This window comes from Juglans microcarpa x Juglans regia, chromosome 5S (genome assembly GCF_004785595.1).
Source record: "Juglans microcarpa x Juglans regia isolate MS1-56 chromosome 5S, Jm3101_v1.0, whole genome shotgun sequence".
NCBI classification, from domain to species: domain Eukaryota; kingdom Viridiplantae; phylum Streptophyta; class Magnoliopsida; order Fagales; family Juglandaceae; genus Juglans; species Juglans microcarpa x Juglans regia.
The window spans coordinates 7,321,107-7,340,914 of NC_054603.1; the positions used below are offsets into that span (position 1 = coordinate 7,321,107).

At 37.4% G+C, this 19,808-nt stretch overlaps 2 protein-coding genes across 3 annotated transcripts; one reads left to right on the forward strand and one right to left on the reverse strand.

Moving 5' to 3' along the window:
- Window positions 1-556: 556 nt before the first annotated feature.
- Window positions 557-6,505, forward strand: LOC121268236 (protein STRUBBELIG-RECEPTOR FAMILY 8-like). Its single transcript, XM_041172408.1, has 16 exons — window positions 557-1,040; window positions 2,138-2,270; window positions 2,368-2,439; window positions 2,535-2,600; window positions 2,693-2,764; window positions 2,866-2,937; window positions 3,166-3,237; window positions 3,315-3,380; window positions 3,461-3,526; window positions 3,620-3,930; window positions 4,124-4,380; window positions 4,555-4,826; window positions 4,957-5,092; window positions 5,223-5,362; window positions 5,514-5,670; window positions 6,044-6,505. The coding sequence occupies exons 1-16, from the start codon at window positions 920-922 to the stop codon at window positions 6,194-6,196; spliced, it is 2,166 nt and encodes a 721-aa protein (XP_041028342.1). The 5' UTR covers window positions 557-919; the 3' UTR covers window positions 6,197-6,505.
- Window positions 6,506-7,832: 1,327 nt separating this feature from the next.
- On the reverse strand, window positions 7,833-12,122 carry LOC121268232 (subtilisin-like protease SBT2.4). Of its 2 annotated transcripts, none has more exons than XM_041172401.1 (10): window positions 11,858-12,122; window positions 11,408-11,552; window positions 10,852-11,246; window positions 10,286-10,381; window positions 10,137-10,206; window positions 9,617-9,899; window positions 9,162-9,502; window positions 8,800-9,064; window positions 8,373-8,645; window positions 7,833-8,282 (listed from the first exon to the last, which is right to left on the reverse strand). In XM_041172401.1, the coding sequence occupies exons 1-10, from the start codon at window positions 12,046-12,048 to the stop codon at window positions 7,867-7,869; spliced, it is 2,475 nt and encodes an 824-aa protein (XP_041028335.1). In that variant the 5' UTR covers window positions 12,049-12,122; the 3' UTR covers window positions 7,833-7,866. The 2 variants fall into 2 exon arrangements, with proteins under 2 accessions (XP_041028335.1, XP_041028336.1); XM_041172402.1 differs by having other exon boundaries at window positions 11,826-12,121.
- Window positions 12,123-19,808: the final 7,686 nt, after the last annotated feature.

Here is a 19,808-nt window from a genome sequence, read left to right on the forward strand (position 1 = left end):
TATTAAAATAACATTACCATGCCTTTTAATTTATACCATTCACTTTGTTTTCTTGACTTGACACCACTTAATTTATTAAAAAATTTATATTCAAAAAATAAGACACTTAAAAACATAAAAAAAAAAAATGAAGACAAATCGAGTGGTTTAAATTAGAATCAAACTATGCATTTTCCATCTCATTATTGAAACAAAAGTCACATTCTTTTTTAATTTTTGAAAAGAGTAATGCTAGAGATAAACTATTATAACAATGTACACTTTATACTCACTATATAGCTACTTCTAATTATTTATTTTTAATATTCATTAAAAGAAATATATGATCTAGATAATGCCACATCATATATATATATATATATATTTATATATAAAATAGATACTCTAACAATAATTTTTATTTATATTTATTCTTTTGAAAATAGCCACTTTTAGAAAGTAACAACCGAGAGAAAGCATAGGCAGAAGATCCAAAGACGGTGGGAATTGCCCATGGGCCATAGTAATCATACTCATAGTCAGAGGCTCTGTCTAGGGGTAGAGATGAACTTGGAAAGCTACATGCGTTGCTCGCCTACTGCTGACCAACCTTTCCCCTGTTTCCATTATTTTTTTCATTTTCTTAATTTCCTTTTCTGTGTCGCCGACACACATATTCATACACACTCTCTCTCTCGCTTCTGCTCTCTCTCTCTCTCTCTATCTCTCTTCATTACTCTAAGCTTCGAATCTCCATCTCACTCTCTGTCCCTTTCTTAATGGCGATGTCTCTGAACATTTGCCCCGATCTCAACCCCAACCTCTTCCTCTTCTTCTTTTTCTTCCTTGGCTGTATGTCCATGTCGCCCTTGCCTGTGCTCTGCCTCACCTAAACCCAACCTCTGATCGAGCCCCCCGCAGTTGTTCGACGCAAACTACAATGGCTAACCAACATGCTGATCTTCTACTCTCTTTAACTCGCCAACTCTCTGAGTTTCTGTTACTTGTGCTGATTCTTGCTTCTATGCCTCTTGTTAGAGGCACTACTGACCCTTCTGACGGTACATTTCATTGTTCTCTCTCTCTCTCTCTCTCTCTTTTACCGTGATCAGTTTTCTTTCAGTGCGTCTTTATAATCATTGTTTGATATTTGATTAATCAGGTTGGTTGTAATTGGATTTGAAGGTATTTTTTAAGTGGAAAATTTAGATTTTGATGTTTATTAGAGTGAGATGGAATGTAAATGAGCTTTGACTTTCCGGTTTTTCATTTTCGCAATATTTTTTCCTGAAGCTCAAGCTTTCAACTCAATTTGTCTGCCAAGAAAATGCAAAGAAAACGAAAGAGGATGAAGTTGTGAAGTTATTTCTTGACAACTTTCTCAGCGATCAAATGCATAATTTATTTTATGCATCTGTCATTTTTCTTTTTGGGTTATGGGTCTGATTCAGAGCCGGATCCAGGAATTTATCTTTGGGCAAACAAATATTATATAACTAAATATTTTTTTTCATAATGTTATTGTGCTATGTATAAAACAAAAAATATTATAAACACCATTCAAAAAATATATATATATATATATTCAATATATCAATTTAGAGATATATGAAGCATGTTATGTAATAGAGATAAGAGTTTTCCCTCTTTAAGAAAAATCGTAATATGTTAAGCATTAACAAAGAAAAATGTTAAAGGAAACTCAAGAAAAACTGGAGAAAACTCAGTGAAGAAAGGATAAAGTAGAAGAGGATAAGGAAAAGTTTGAAGGGGACTGATTGAAAAATAAAAAAAGATTTCACCCTATAAGCTTTTGTTAAATATAGATACATTGAATTTTGGAAATTTTTAGGCCAAACTTCTCTGTTTTTAAGAAAAATTCAACATTTTTTTATAAGATGCGGGATTAGATTATGACTTTAATAGAAACTTCAATGCTCATCTTTCTTAAAATGTTTCTAAAAATGTGATTATCATGGGTTTTTGAGTGGCTAGGGGTTATTTTAATTTTTTTGGGGACCAAGAATAATTTTTCATAAATCTATAAAAGAAAGCAAGTGGGAAATGCTGTTTTCAAGAAATCAAGAACGTTCATTCTTTTTTATCTGTCAGATGGTTACCTCCTCTGTTTTGATTGGTTGCTTCTTTTGAATTGCAGTTCAATCTCTTCAGGTTTTGTACACCGCATTAAATAATCCTTCTCAGCTAACTAATTGGAAAAGTAGCGGTGGTGATTCGTGCAGTGAGTCATGGAAAGGGATAACCTGTGAGGGCTCAGCTGTTGTTTCCATGTATGGATGTATATGGAAAATGTGCTCTTTGCACTGAATTGATGGTTCAATCAGTTTAATACTTTTTTAATGGGTCTCCTTATTGTTGTTGCAACAGTGAAATTTCTGGATTAGGACTTAATGGGACAATGGGGTACTTGCTTTCAGATCTCAAGTCATTGAGAAAACTGTGAGAATATTATTGCTTTATATTTTTTTATTGGGTGCATTAAATTTTAATTCTTTTTTGGCTAACTGAGTTGTTGATTATATTTTATTTGTTAGTGATCTGAGTGACAACAGCATTCATGATACGATCCCATATCAGTTACCACCAAATCTTACAAGCCTGTAAAGTTCAATGTCTTGTTGATTGTTTCTTTAGTTTTAAAGCTGTGACTTTGGTATTTAATGTGATAATTCTTGTTGATTGTATTATGCAGAAACCTTGCCAGCAACAACTTAAGTGGGAATCTTCCTTATTCTGTTTCTAGCATGGTTTCTCTCAGTTATTTGTGAGTGGTTCTTTAAATGCTATGAGGTTTCAATCACTTATGTTATTTGGTTGCAATATGGAGGTCTTCGTATTGCTTATTTGAAAAATCTTTGGTTTTAGGAACGTTAGCCGTAATTCACTTTCACAGTCATTTGGAGACATCTTTGCTAATCATTCTGGTCTCACAACCTTGTAAGATACCTTTCTTTAACACTTTTATCATATGATATTTGATTTGCTTATTTTTCTAGTAGAATTTAGCTGTGGAACGGTGCCTAGTGGCTTCACTGAGTTTTGAATAACCCAGTAGTAGTACTCATCCATATTCTCAGATAACTTATACCAACAGGTTATTTTGTTGCTTTCGAGATGGTTTTTGTTTTGTGTTTTATATATTTTCCAACTTGCTTGTGAATGCAGGGATCTCTCTTTCAACAACTTTTCTGGAGATCTTCCTAGTTCCCTAAGTTCATTGTCCAACCTCTCATCACTGTGAGTATTTTAATGTGCTACTTTTGTTTTAAGATCAGTTCCTTTTTAACTTCTCATGGTCTCTGGACTTGTCGCAGCTATTTGCAGAAAAATCAATTGACTGGTTCTCTTGATGTTCTTACGGGTTTACCTTTGACCACTCTGTGAGTTCTTTTCCTCATGTTTGGGTCCAAGGTTGCATTATCTGTCTTCCTATTGTTCTTACACGCTATATTTTCTACAGAAATGTTGCAAACAACCATTTCAGTGGATGGATACCTCAAGAACTTAAAGCAATCCCTAATTTTATGTAAGTCCTCATGCATCGTGTTTCACATACCCCAAGTTCTTTTGTAATGAAACCTTCTGCAATATTATCACTTACTTTCTGTAAACAAAACAGAGATGATGGAAATTCCTTTGAAAATGGTCCTGCTCCTCCTCCGCTACCATACACCCCACCTCCTCCTGGCAGATCACATACTAATCGACCTCATGCTGGATCGGGCACACCTACCGCACGGGGTTCTAATAGTGAACCATCTCATTCAAATAAGGGGTGGACAGTTGGGGCTATAGTAGGCATAATCCTGGGTTCCATTGTCATTGCTTTAGTTCTGCTATTTGCTCTTGCTTTCTGCATTCGAAAGAGAAAAGGGAAGGACACTGGTGCTAGAACTCCCAGGGGTAGACTCTCGGTTGGAACAAATAATGGTAGATTCTCTTTCCCTTGTTCTTGTTTTGCCCAGATATCATTTTTTCTTTAATATTTGATCTATTCAGTTGCATTTATTGTGATCGGAAGTTTGAATCTTTGAAGGGCCATAATTATATAAAAGTAAATATACTTGAATCTTTATTTTTTAGAGGTTTATGACTGTAACAAGTTCGTCCTTTGTTTTGGCAGTAAATACTGAGGTGCAAGAGCAGAGATTAAAAAGCATGGCTGCTGTTACAGATCTGAAGCCCCCACCTGTGGAAAGTTTGATGGTTGAGAGGGTACAAGGAAAAAATGGATCTGTGAAGAGAATAAAGTCACCTATCACTGCTACTTCATATACTGTTGCTTCTCTCCAGACAGCAACGAATAGCTTCAGTCAAGAATTTCTTATTGGTGAAGGCTCCCTTGGTCGTGTTTACAAAGCAGATTTCTCTAATGGAAAGGTTATTTCGCTTTGTTATGGTTATTCTGAAAATATGTTTCCTTGTAATAGTTTCTTTTGTTCTGTCATAACAACCCCCCCTCTATCCAGGAGCATAGTTTGGGTATTTTATCTTCTTTTCGTAATGTTGGATTTGGATGGTAGCAAATTAACACATTTGTCGTGTTTTATATAGATAACGGCCATTAAGAAGATCGACAATGCGGCACTATCATTACAGGAGGAAGATAATTTTCTGGAAGCTGTTTCAAATATGTCTCGCTTGAGGCACCCAAACATTGTTACGCTGGCTGGATATTGTGCAGAACATGGCCAGCGTCTTCTTGTTTATGAGTATATAGGAAATGGGAATCTGCATGACATGCTCCACTTTGATGAAGATAGCAGTAAGACTCTGACTTGGAATGCCCGTGTTAGGGTGGCCCTTGGCACTGCTCGAGCCTTAGAGTATGTTATACGTGTAATTTTAAATATTCCTCTCTCCCTTTATGCCCTGTTGAGTATGTGTGTGGAGGAGATCATTGTGCCCAAACATATTCTCCAATTTCCTTTCTGAGGAATAGCTTATTGTTATCAGGTACTTGCATGAAGTGTGCTTGCCATCTGTTGTACATAGAAACTTCAAGTCAGCAAACATTTTACTCGATGAAGAGCTCAATCCCCATTTATCAGACTGTGGTTTGGCTGCTCTGAATCCAAACACAGAGAGACAGGTAGATCAACAGAGCTTTGTCTAGTGTATTGATTAACAAATTTTGTTTCCTCTGTGCATTTGGGTACTTGCTCTCTATATAGGTTTGTCCTTGCTGGCACGGTAAATTGTATCTATTTCATGCTTCACAGGTTTCAACTCAAATGGTTGGCTCATTTGGTTATAGTGCGCCTGAATTTGCCTTGTCAGGGATATACACTGTAAAAAGTGATGTGTACAGCTTTGGGGTGGTGATGTTGGAGCTTTTGACTGGTAGAAAGCCACTGGACAGGTAAATTTGTCCTACATTACTGAAGATTTTTAAAGAAGTACCTCACTGAAAATCATGTCCGTGTTCTTAGAATCTCTCTGGAAGATTCTTCATTATCTTAGTGTTGATATATTTGTAAAGTTTTCTATTTCCTGCACATTCTTCTGTTCAGTTCAAGGGTGAGATCAGAACAATCACTTGTGAGATGGGCTACTCCCCAACTCCATGATATTGATGCCTTGGCAAAAATGGTTGATCCTGCCCTGAATGGCATTTATCCTGCAAAGTCTCTGTCACGCTTTGCCGATATCATTGCCCTCTGTGTTCAGGTAAAATTCTGTACTACTATATTTTTCACAAGCAAATGATGGCATTATTAAAAAAAAAAAAAGGTAAAAGGCATAGCCAAGTAACACACTAATGCTAAGATTTCTTTATTTTGAGCTTAGATTTTGATAAACAAAGGACATTACACATTTATGGCTTGTTAAAGCAACTCAATCCAATGTTTCATAAAAGTCGTTCTTGTTGAAGAAGGTTTTATTTTTCCTATCTAGAGGTTGACATGGATGGATATCTTGGATATTGTTTCCTCCTCACTTTAGATAATCGATTTTGCCTTTTTTTCAATGCCATGGTTTTTCCAATCATTTTTCAAATTTTTTAGAATGTTCAATTTACAATTTTGGTTCTTGTGTATAGCCGGAACCGGAGTTTCGGCCTCCCATGTCTGAGGTTGTGCAAGCGTTGGTGAGGTTAGTGCAAAGGGCTAGTGTGGTCAAAAGGCGCTCAAGCGACGAATCTGGTTTTGCATATAAGACACCAGAGCACGAGGGAATTGACATGCCATTTTGAAAGCCGCGCGGCCATGTTGGACCTAAAAGTGGCGTTGCAATGCACAGCTACCCAAAGCTCAGGTGATGTCTAGAGCACAAAATGAAAATTGGATAAAAGTTGTATTGATCCCAAAAAATATATGTAATTATGTCCCCCAAGCATTTTCATCGCCATATAATGCCAATTTGCAAATTAAGGTATATATCTCGCTAGAAATTGTGCTATATATTATTGTATTTTGAAACGTCCAACAGATCTTTCGCGGCATGATATTATTTTTAGCTTAAATTTGAGTTCAGCTGTTAATGAACAAGTTCGGTTCGCTTATGATCATGTCTTATGTACCCTCATTTTTTAAGTTGGGACCGACCCTACTGTGTCTCTTCTTCAAATTCATTGACGCCCGCAATGTTGGTATGTTAGTGCATGCAAACGATTTGAATTTGTACTTTGGAATGGGTGTTCTTTGAACCAAAATTCGAACCCAACACAGCTCCGTGGGCATTCAGCTTGGATTGAACAATGTTATTCATCATCTCGGATTTTATCTTCTTGGTGGCTATATATGTTAATGCGTTATATAATGCTCAGTCTGGATGAGCTACTGTACCAGAAATTCCCAACCAGTTCTGTAGGAGTCTTGCGAAGACCAGCAAAAAGACACCCTGCTGGTTGAATGCCAGGGTATGTGTTGGTTGGATCTGAGTTTCGGAGCGTTGGAAGATAGAAAGAAATAAACGACAAAAATGTCGCTTTACTGATTGTGGAAGGACATTTGAAGTGCAACAGCAATACCGACACCTTCGATGGATCTGACCAGGCTGTGCCACGTGCATCCGTCGTGTCGTTTTTTAGTGATCCAAGTTCTTACGGATGTTTCAACATCTTTTAATTATGTTTTTAATGACTTTGGAGGGAACATAAAATTGGGATTAGAGTATTAGTAGTCGACTCACTTAGTCAAAATTTAGTTAGAGAATTTATTTTTATAAATTTAACTAATCACTTTTTAGCAATATTAAATAATAGACTCTTCAAATATATCACTATTTTATTAAAATATTAATTTTATCTTTTCATTTATTTTATTTCAAATTGTAATTTGAATATTTATTTATTATTAAAAAAATACATATTAATTTTCTCACGTTGATATTAGATTTTAAAAGAAAAAATTGGTCTCAACTAATAATAATATTGCAGAACTAGAATTTGAAGCATTTCAGCAAGATGATGCCACGCCATTGAAATGATAATTGATGAAGACTGGACGTCTTCTGTGATTGAGTTTGGGATTTGGGCGTTTCGTGCTTTTGAGACGAAGATGAATTTTTTGGAGTTGTGAGCTTGCACGAAATGAATAGCACGCGGGAGATGGAATTTTTTATGTCAAAATAATATTTGACTAGCAACTTAGACTCAACAAAGAACTTAAAAGTACTGCAACTTTATTGAGTCCACTACAATGAGTTTTTATGCAATTTAGTTAAACTTTGTTTAAAATATAATTTTGTTGAGTCCACTACTAATGCTCTTAGATGTTGGTTATAGGACTAATGGGGTGTGCACAATGTAAATAATTATTATATTCTCAAAGTTTTTCTTGTAAGAAGTATTCAAGTGAGGGTTATGGCCAGTTATTCTAGAACAGAGCTTATAACTAAAAGCAGAATTTTCTGCATTCATTTTCATAAGGATGTTGAAATAGGCAAAACTGACAAGGGTATTCTCACAATGTGATTTAAGCTTCCCACTAGAACAATTTCACCAAAGCTGAAGTCATTCTTTGCTTTGGTCACGTTAATTTGGATGTTCAAATCTTGTGTTCCTTCTGGAGCAATGTCAAACCAAAGCGGTGACAAGCTAACCATTGTCCCATTTGGTGGCAGCACAGAACACAAGTATGTCTCTGGCCTGAGTCCTACATTCTTGACTGTCCGGCGTACTGATCGAGTTCCCGCCAGTGCTGACACTGTCACTGAAGGGAGGTTCAGGTTGGCAGCGTGGCTAAAGGAGTGGTTGCAGACCTCCCCAACGTAGTTCTTGATTGTAACTGGATCAATGCCGGGTAAAGAGCACAAGAAACTGATGTAGTCATCATATCCTGCTTCAGAATCATAATATCAGATTTGGAGGAAGAAAAATCTTTAAGCAGTAAGTTTCCTTTAGTTTTCTCAGATTGCAAAATTTCAACCTGAGGATAAGACTAGACCGGGATCCATGGCACGGGTAGGAGTGACAAGGCCGGCACCAAAATCGAAAGGAGTGGAAGGATACAAGCTACCGATACCATATCCTTCTGCCATAATACGTTCTCCATTAATATCATATTTGGTAGCTGTGGTTGACATTGCGGATGCTATCATTGATGGAGTCCACAAAGGATTATGTTGTTTGATAAGTGCAGCTATTCCTGCAATATGAGGTGCTGCCATGCTGGTACCGGACAGAAGTGCAAAATTGTACCCTAAATAACGAGTCATATTGCAAATAATCTTGTTTCTTATTAGCAAAAGAAAGTAAAGAAACTTGCTCCATAAACAATGAACCATTTTTGCTGCATAATCAACAATTTAGCCATGAAGATAAAGAAGCAATAGATGTTTGGCATTTGCATTTACCTGTTAGGATGGGATCCAAGACGCTCATGGGGCTCCAAGCTGCCCAAACTTGGTGACCTGGAGCAAGAATATCAGGCTTAAGAACATCAGCAGGAGTTTTGTTAATGTCAATCAAATCCGGCCCCCTTGAAGAGAATCTACTAACGACAGGCGCCTTCTTCTCGAAAGAAGCAACTCTACCATCTTCTATAGACGCTCTGGCTCCAAACTTGACAAATCCTCTCTCATCCCTGTGTGTTTGTTGCTCATAGTATTGTGATATAATCTACAAAACAAAAGCATCATGTAATATTCTTAAAAAGATTGTGGAGTACTGCTGCTGCTGAATTAAGCACTTTGTTATCAATATTATCTGTTATTACCTGGGCATCGGCAACAGAGGGGATCATAATTCCAGGAACAGCAAAGGGAATGGGTTCTGCAATGAAATCATCATAGCTTGGGTTTGCAGCTAGAATAAAACCGATGAATCCTAGCGTTCTTGCAGTGTTGATGATGGCAGTGAGAGTGGAGGTCTCGTTGAAGAAGCCGGCTGAGAAGGTGCATATGACGACCCTACCTTGCACTATTTTTCGATCCAATGCTTCTGGATATTGGCACTCTTCAACATACGGTGGAGTTCTTGGAAACCCACCATTTATCTTAACTGCATCCTTGGCCAAAACTAGCTTATATTGAAATAACCCTTCCCCAAAAGTCGGTCCTAAGTAAAGGAAGAATATATAGATACATACATTATCAATTACAGGAATAGAAGTAGAATGATTTTGATTTGGCTAAATTTTGGTAATTTTGGAAACTAGCTAGAAGAGAATACCTGATAATCCCACACCACCAACTTTTTGGCCATTTCCAAGGAGAAGAGAACTGGGGTAAGTTCTGTCTGTGCCAGAAGCAGCAACACCGACAGCCCAAGGGCTATAAGATAGTACAGTAGAAGGATCGGGGCCATGATTACCTGCTGCTTGCACCACAAAAACTCCAGCTCGTCGTGCAAACAACATGGAAATATCAAACACGTTTAAGAAGGTGGGTGTAACTTCTGGTGTTTCATCTGGTCCAACAGAGAGTGTTAAGATATCCACTCCATCTTGTGTTGCCTAGATTAATGTTAATTACCGGATTATAATTAGATTCATCAACGAGAATATATATATACATACTCGAAACATAGAAACTTCAATACTTGCAAGCGTAATTGCATGCATTATATTCCTTTACACAAAGAACGATAGTTGCAGAAGAGTCGCACGATATTAGTTTATATTCCATCAAAACTGGCTTCTTTTAACGTTGGTTTATCTGCATAATGAATTTGAAATGCGAATCAGTCTTACTTGATCAATTGCTGATACCACATCTGTTAAAGTCGCCACTGTTGGATAGACAGCCTTATAAACAGCAATTCTGTGTTAAAAAAAAAAAAAATAGATTAACATTTCTCGGCCCTGCAAATCCTATACAGTAGACAATGGTTGTCGCATACCGTGCGCGTGGTGCCATTCCACTAGCTCGCCCATAAAAGAAGCCATTCACAACAACTGGAACTCCGGAATTTCCCGCAGCAATTGATGCCACATGACTGAACAAAGGATACAGATTCTAGTCAATATAGCAAATCTATCGATCAACAATCATCTGTATGTGAAATGCATAGCAAATAAAGCTCAAAGCATCGCCATCCTTTGCTCATGATCGAGCATGCATGTCGAACAACGTCAACATGCATGATCGATCCCCCATCCTACCAATGGACTATTCTTCATGCATGCATCCCCCAAGTACGTCGATCAACATGAATCAATTTCCCGCAGCAATGATGATATTTTCCATCATTTTGATCATCATCGTCATTTTTTCTGATAATGCTACCTATAAGTTCTAAATATACAAGCTTCCGCTCTTTGTAAAAAAGGACCCCAAAGAAAAATGTGTGTGTTTTTTTTTTTTTTTTTTATATATATTTTTTATATATTTAGGGCTGATCATTATTCATTTGGTATATAGATATATGTCTCTCATAAGCATGATCACTTTAATATTTATACATACCTGCCATGTCCAACTGCATCAAAGGGTGAGAGAAAATCCACGGATGTATTAAGAGTGGCAATCGCTTCAGCCCCTGCTGAGAAGAACTTTGCCGAAACTATTTTTCCGTTACAAGAACTAGCTGGGAATCGAGGACCCGTTTCACAAGCACCCGAAAAGCCCGAAATATTCGATTTAAAAGGACTCAAAGGATCATTGAGGAAGCTTGGGTGGAAAGGGTTGATGCCTGTGTCCACGAAACCAATCACAATCCCTTCGCCTGCATTTCTGTCTCCTCCTTCCTGTGTCCACACTTCTGGTAAACCTAGGAATTGGGGAGTGTATGTCGTCATCAACTTGGCTCCTCTATCTCTCTGCATCAACTTCACTCCTGGAGCATTTTTCAGTTTTCTAGCCTGAGATCACGATCATAGGAATCGAGAAACCTTTTAAAAACCTTTAGTTTTTATTTTTTCATTTTTGTTTATTTCTGTAACGTACCAACAATATATATGAACATTGACCAATTCAAACAAATATGATAAGAAATTAATGCAGTGAACAAGTGGGAGAGCACCTGGGAAGGGGTGGTGTGGACAGCAAAGCCATTAACGATGTGTTTGAAGCTACAGAGCCTTTTGTAACTTCCAGTCTCTAGAGTGCTCAGCAAAAGTTGGTCATGAGAATCCACCAAGTGTTTTTCACGAGTCTTGAAAATTTCACTATCCATCCATGCAAATTAAGAACTATAATGGTTCAGCTATTAATGAGCTAATATCACCACAAAACAAGGTAAGGATTATCGTTTAAAAAAGAAGAAGAAGAAGAAGAAGAAGCAGGAGAAGATCAATTTAGACTGCTTATATATATGAAGATCTCTATAAGCATCTGTTCCCTAGCTCTATTTCTCGAGGTCTTTCATATATGTTTATTCATACTCTCACTAGTATATACCAATATTTTTTGGCAAGAAATTAATGACGACTTGATAGTACCATTGACCAGGAAACAAGTGTTTGATCTGAACCTGTTTGGCTCAAGTGTTCTTGCATCTTCACGAAATGAAGAACCTCTATGGAATGCAACGGGGTCTCCTTCCATCAAAACCAAGTAAATTGCTCGCTCTTCTGGAATGCAGACTACGAAGTTTATTACATGAATTAGGAGAAGCGCCATGATCAACTGTAACCGAACTATTTTTTCAATCTCTCGCCCCATGCTTACAGCTAGCAGAGGAATACTACAGTTAAGGGTGCTGTACAGTTTAAAATGGTACTGGTGATGAAGAAGAAAGCTGTTCAACCCTTTAAATTAGCACGCAAAAAGTAAGTGACTGACATGCACATTGTTAATGTGAATAAAGCAACTTGTAATAAGCGACTTATAAGATAAATGATTAGCCAAATTGGAGCCAACCGTTACCGTTCTCTTCTGCTTAGTTTAAACGTTCGGTGTACATGATGCATGCATGTTGTCCTTGCCATTTCACGCTGAATATATAACCTTGACTGCAGATTTTTTGAGTTGTTCTTGTTCGGGTTTCTCGTGTTTAACTTCAATTCATTTTTTACTTCGCCAGGTGCAATTGGCATACAAATTTGCTTTCATATAATGCCTCTAATTCCCCTCCCCTCACAATCCTCAAGAATTTCGACCATATTTTACTAAAACGGTTTTAAATTTCAGCTATTTTTAAGTTTTCACTTTTCAAATTTAATTTAGGATATCAACACTTTTATTAACTGAATACAAATCGCATCTTATCATATTTGAAAATGAGAAATATTTAGATGACATCAATTTGAAAACATTAATGACTGGAATTGTAAAATTACACTGTCATATCTCCATTCAAGTGAGGGATTTCTTATTACCAGTCCAACTTTTTTTTCACAAAGACTAGAAAACTCACATGCTTTAAATTTGTATCTAACATTACCCTTTTGTCGTAACCTTAATCACGTGAATCAACATTGTTTAATCGTTTTCATGCAATAGCTTTTATCGGACTCGGATGCATTTAGCCAATTGTTACGATCGAGTCTGCTAAAACATGAAAGAATAAAATGCATATGCGCTGTTTGTGATAAAACCATAAAGATGCTCTGTATTCACCTTCAGTCTTTTCTTATGTGAACCCTTAGTACAGTGTGAGAATATATAGAAGAATTTCATAACAGAATTCTAAAGCAAACCAATCAACTCATGACACCTAGCTAGACTATTTATTCTTTTTGTTACAAGAAGATATTCCAGAAGATTCTTTTGAGTGGAATAATTCTGCTGCCTTAACGTCCCCCCACGAGTCAAGCGGCACTAAAGTCATGGCGAGGCTTGATTGAATCTGTGTAAACTATGCAATGGAAAGTGGTTTTGTGAGTATATCAGCTAAATGGGCTTTGCTGGACACAAATCTACACGTAGAGATTTTGCTGCAACTCTTTCCTGAACAAAATGGTAATCCAATTCGACATGCTTTGTTCTAGAATGCATAATTGGATTCATAGACATGTATGTTACACCAATGTTGTCGCACCAAAGTATTGGTGGATCCGAAAGAGATATCCCAAGTTCACCCAATAGAGACTGCAACTAAAGGATCTCACAAGTGGTATTAGCCACTGACTTATACTCAGCCTCCGTAGAGGATCTAGCCATAGTAGGCTATTTCTTGAACCCCTATGAAATTAAATGATTCACAAAGTATATACAGAATCCACCCGTGGATCGTCTATCATCAGGACACTCGGTCCAGTTAGTATCAGAAAAGGCAGTCAATTTATTAGAGGAAACATAAGAAAAACACAATCCTAGATGACAAGTATGATCAAGATAACACAAGATACGCTTAACAGTAGTCCATTGAGGTAAACAGGGACAATGCATATACTGACATACTCGATTTACAGCAAAGGATATATCAGGACGTGTGAATGATAAGTACTGTAAACTACCGACAACACTATGATACCATTGAGGATCCTCAAAAGTAGAACCATCTAAGGCAGTGTGTTTTTCTGAGTAGGACATTGGTATATTGGCAGGTCTTGAGTTATGCATATTGGTACGTGTCAACAAATCAGTAATGTATTTTGACTGAGATAAAAACATACCTAAGGATTTTCTATGAACTTCAATGCCAAGAAAATAGTGCAATAGTCCTAGATCGTTAACAGGAAAATATGCACTCAAGGAATTTATAAACTTAGAGATAAGAACAAAGTTAGACCTAGTAACGATGATATCATTGGCATATATCAAGATATAGATGCAATCAATTTCGGTTTTCATAATAAATAAGGATGAATTAGCACGAGAACACTTAAAACCTAGAGAAATCAGTCTATTGCTTAGTTTAGCAAACCAGGCTCTAGGAGCTTGTTTCAAATCATAAATAGATCTTTTTAACTTACAGACATGTTGAGAAAAATCAGGATTCACAAACCCGAGAGGCTGTTTCATGTAAACGTCTTCCTTAAACTCCCCGTAAAAGAATGCATTCTATATGTCTAATTGGTGAAGAGCCTAGTTCGAAGACACTGTAAGAAAGAGTAAAAGGCGTATGGTGGTAGGTTTGACAACATGACTAAATGTTCCAGTGTAATCAAGACCCAGTTGCTGATGATACCCTTGAGCAACCAGTCTGGCCTTACGTCGCTCAAGTGTACCATTAGCTCATCATTTAGTCTTTAAGATCCATTTAGAACCCAGGAGATTATAGGATGGGGAAGATGGAACCAAGTCCCAAGTTTGATTGAGCAGAAGTGCATCAATCTCAGCTGCCATGGCAAGACGCCACTCATGATGTTTGGAGGCTTATGTGAAAGAGACATGTTCTTCTGGAACAAGGATTTGGGAAGTTTCTCGCGAAGAAGATAGAGAGGGAGGTTGTGGGTTTAGGTAGAGGCCACGGGATTGCCTCATCAGTGTGACGAAGAGGACATGAGCTATTGGACTGAGATCGTGTGATCATAGAATGTTTAGGAGGAGGAACAATAAGTGAAGTGGAGGATTCATTAAGGGAGGAAGACGAATTTGTGAGGGGTGCGGCAGGATTAGGGTTTTTGAGACCTGAAGGAATTGAAGATGGAAAAGAGATGTAGGTGAATTGGGTCGAACGTGGACACTGGACGTAGAAGAATGGTGTTGATTGTTTGGGCTTGAGGAATGTGAAGAAGAATTAATGATGAAAGGAGATGGCTCATTACCCGGGTTGAGAACAATGGGCTAGGAAGTAGTGGGCTGTGTAGAAGTATGGAGAGAGGACACAACAAACATGGACTTTGGTAAAGAGGTGGGCAATGGTATGGGCTGAGCAAAAAGAAAGTGATATTCATTAAATATGATATCTCTTGAAATGAAAATTCAGCCCGATGGAATGTGTAAGCACACATAACCTTTGTGATCAGGATTGTAGCCCATAAAGACACACTCCTTACATCGATAGTCCAATTTATGATTATTAAATGGCCGTAAATTGGGCCAGCACGCAGATCCAAATACACAAAAAAAAAATGAGCAATCAGGGATTTTGCCCATGAGGATCTCAAAGGGTGATTTGTTTTGAAGAATGGGTGTAGGCATACGATTAATTAAATAAGTGGTGGTTTGAAACTCAGCCCAATATGTGTGTGGGACCGAAGCATGAGAAAGTAAGGACAAAGCCATTTCCACAATGTGACAGTGACAACGTTCCACACTCTCATTTTGTGGATGGGAATATGGACACGTAATGCAATGGGATATTCCAAAAGATTGAAAAATTGAATGAAGGGGTCGAAATTCACCCCCTCCATCCATTTGAATCAAAACAATATTGAAAGAAAATGTATTGTAAACAAACTTGAGAAAAGCAATAACAAGAGTAGTAACATTTGATTTAATTGCATGGAAAAAAAATCAAATAAACTTGGAATAGTCATCAACTATTGAAAGGAAATAATGTGAGCCCTTAGTAGACAAGATAGAAGTAGGACCTCATATATCTAAAAACAATAATTGAAAAAGAAATGAGGATCGAGTGGGAGAAGAGGGATGAGGCAAGGTACGTGCTTAGGCCGAAGAACACGCAAACAGTGTTGTAAAGCTGTAGAGGTGCTGAATGGAAGACGAAACTAACGCAGAATGAAAGAAGTCGTGCAAGGGGAGGGATGGCCCAACCTTGAATGCCATAGTTGAGTAGTTGCGCGAGTGCCAAGAAAAGCTTGAGGAGAAACAGATAAGGGCTCTTCAACCGACCGAAGCACATAGAGTTCATCCTCAATGTGGCCTTGAAAAAATACTTCTCGGATGCATGAATCTTTCACAAAAAATAAAGAAGAATGAAACTCAAAGAAAACACTATTATCACTACATAATTGTATAACAAAAAGTAGGTTACTAGAAATAGAATGAACATGAAAAGTTGGTTAAGGAGAAATTTTTCATTGTTTGAGTTTAGTTTAGTCGAACCAACATGCTGAATAGGAAGACTGGAACCATCACCAATGCTCATCTGCTCAGGGCTGATAAGTAGACGAATCCAAGTTGAGGTTTTGTAGGTCAACTGTAAAATGGTGAGATGCTGCAATATCTAGAAACTAAATTGGTAGGATAGGGTGAGGAAGCAAGTGTGGTGGAATTTGCAGTGGAAGAAGCAGCAGGTGGTGATTGATTAAGTCTCATTGAAACGATGGTAACAATTAAGAACTGTGTGGCCTGACTTATGACAAACTTGGCACACAGGTCTGTTGTCCATGCATGGAGTAGAAGTATTAGAAGAAAAATGAGGAGGTCGTGATCCAGGAAGAAGACCTCTGCCATTCTGTTGAGCACGACCCCTGCTTCGAAAAAAAAAATTGCACTCCCTCGACTTGGGTTCCCTGAACCCATGGTTTTTGTTGTATCATGAGCAGCTAAATTAGTACCAAACAGTAGAGATTTGGTTTGGTGGGCAAGGCGACATTCATGGTTGAGAATGAAGCTGAAAATCTGGTGGGGGGAGAGGGAATCTGGTTGAGTAGTGAGAGAGGTCACTAGAGACTCATAGTTAGTTCCAAGCTCTGTTAAAAGATAAATGGATATCTCAGAATCGGACAAATGATGCCCAACAGCCCCTAAGGTGGCTGAAAGCGATTTAACCTTGTTGAAGTAATTAGAGATAGACTTAGGGCCTTTCTTCAAGGTATCAAGTTGATATTTGGTATGGATTAAGTGAGCAGAGGATTTGGCTGCAAAGAGATTATTAAGAGTGGTCCAAATCTGGCAAGAGGTGGCACAGTCAAGGACTTGTGCTAGAACCGAATCTGATAGGGACGAATTAATAGCAGAAACTATTAATTAATCTTGTAAAAGCCATTGTGTATGGGCAGGATTTGGCTTATCATCAAGCGTGGCTGGGGGTGGAGGAAGGGTACCATCAACATACCCAAACAACTGATGCCCTTTTAGAAACGACACTATTTGTGCCTTCCATAGAAGAAAATTTTTGATGGTAAGTTTTATTGTAATGAAGTGTGTGGCTAAGTTGAGAAGTGTGTGTGGCTAAGATGAGAAGTGTGTGTGGCTAAGTTGAAACGACACGCACATTGTAATGAAGTGTGTGGCTAAGTTGAGAAGAGAGGGATTTGAGTTGATGTTGATGGATTTATCAGAAGATGCCATTGAAAAGGAAAAAGGAAGAAGACGAAAAGGACGTGGCCGGTCCGTTAGGCTCTGAATACCATGCTAAAACATGAAAGAATAAAATGCATATGCACTATTTGAGATAAAACCGTAAAGATGCTTTATATTCATATTTACGTTTAGATGTTGAACTGAGTTGAGTGGATAAAATATTGTTAGAATATTATTTTTTAATATTATTATTATTTTGGGATTTGAAAAACTTGAATTTTTTATTATATTTTGTGTTGAGATTTGAAAAAGTTATAATGATAAGTTGAGATGAGTTGAGATGGGTTTATGTACCAAACGAAGCGTGTTTTCATATCTGAAACCTCAGTACAGTGTGAGAATATATAAAAGAATTTCATAAAAGAATTCTAAAGCAAACCAATCAGCTCATGACACCTAGCTAGACTATTTATTCTTTTTGTTACAAAAGATATTCCAGAAGATTCTTTTGAGTGGAATAATTCTACTGCCTTAAGAGAGTCAAATATTCTAAAATTAACTTGAGTTTTCGTGAAGAAAGTCTAAACAAGATGCACCTCACATGGTTATTAATTTGATGTCATCCAGTCCATTAATTCCATTCCAATTATTTGTACGTTTATATAGAAACTTAGATATTACCACAATTTCCAACAAGAGTAATGAGGTACACTACTTTTCAGAACATTGTTTTGAGCGAATGATGAAGATTCTCTTACCAGAAAAATGATCGGAAAAGATTGATTGTTTCAAACCCAAGCCTCTTCCTTTTGGGGGGTGGGATGAGACACAAAATTCTCATCTCATCATTACATATTTTTCAAATCCTCATACAAAATATAATAAATAATTCACCTTTTCAAATCCAAAAACAATAATAATATTAAAACACAATATTTTAAACTTTCAAATAAAATACAAAATTCTCATCTCACCCCCCAAACATGCCCGTGAAATGAGCCAAATTTTAATTTTCACTTGCATTTGGTTAGGCAATTAATGCCGGTGCTCTTAGAGTATTGGCAATGGACTAGTCATTTGCCAATGCAAGTCTAAATTAAAAGTAAATGTGAAAAAAAAACATCTACATTGGCCTAGCTAAACATCCCAAGTTTAACATTTATGCTACAATAATTTTTCACCTCTCGCAAGACTTGGCGAGCTAGTGCACACGGACCAAATTTTTATTTTATCATTTGTTGCCTCCCGCTAGACTCTTTCACTTGGTTTTTCTTTGTCTTCTTCCCGAAACCCCCATTTCTTATTTCTTTTTTTCTCTCCCGAAACTCATTCTCTTCCTTTCTTCTTTGCCCTTCTCTGTCTTCTTCCCGAAATCCCCATTTCCTCTTTCTTTTCTTTCTTTCTCCCAAAACTCATTCTCTTCCTTTCTTCTTCGACCTTCTCTGTCTTCTTCTCGAAACTCCTATTTCCTCTTTCTTTTCTTTCTTTCTCCCGAAACCCCTTCTCTTCCTTTCTTCGTCGCCCTTCTCTTTCTTTCTCCTGAACCTTCTCTCCCGAAACTCCCTCTCTTCTTCTCTTCTTCGCCCTCTTCTTTGTTTCTCCCGAAACTCCCTTCTCCTCTTCTCTTCTTCTCCATTTTCTGCCTTCTCCTGAAACTCCCGAAACATAGCAGGTCTTCTCTGTCTTCTCCTCACTGGAAGTGTCGACTGGTGGTAAGTTTTCTCAGTCACTCTCTGTCTTACTCACGCGATCTCACATCCCCGATTGTTTAAACGCACACACATTCAGATTTCTTTGCTTTCACATGATGAAATTTTTAAGTTTGAATACCATAGTTGGAGGCAATTTTCATCACTGGACTGTGTGGCACGCTCGTGAAAGCAATCGATCCTCACATCCAGGTTTAGGTATGGATGATCTGTTTTGCAGAGTGTGTGCAATTTATACAATATTTATTTAGGGGATGTATATATAGCCGTGATTTGTGGAGATTTATGAGGGTTTTATTAATTGGATTCAAAGTTTGTGCAATGTTGTTGGTTATTGAAAGGCTTTGATTGGTATTCTGTGAGTGGAATTCCTATGATTGGTATTCTGTTATTGCAAATCTATGATTGTGATTAGTCTTATCCTACTTTGTGATCAACCTATTCCTGCTCTTCAAATATATTGATACTTTGCCAAATGAAAAACAAGATTGTTCATATAACTTCAAAACACAGAAATTAACCACCATATAATCCAAGACCTCACTTATGGTGCTATCAAATGTAAGGGCTGACTAACAGAGAAATGAATGAGAATGTGCTGAAGTTAGTTAGAAGATATTATTGCCATGTATGGTCTGTACAGAAGAAATGGAGGAAGGAAGTTTGGTTTTTGAT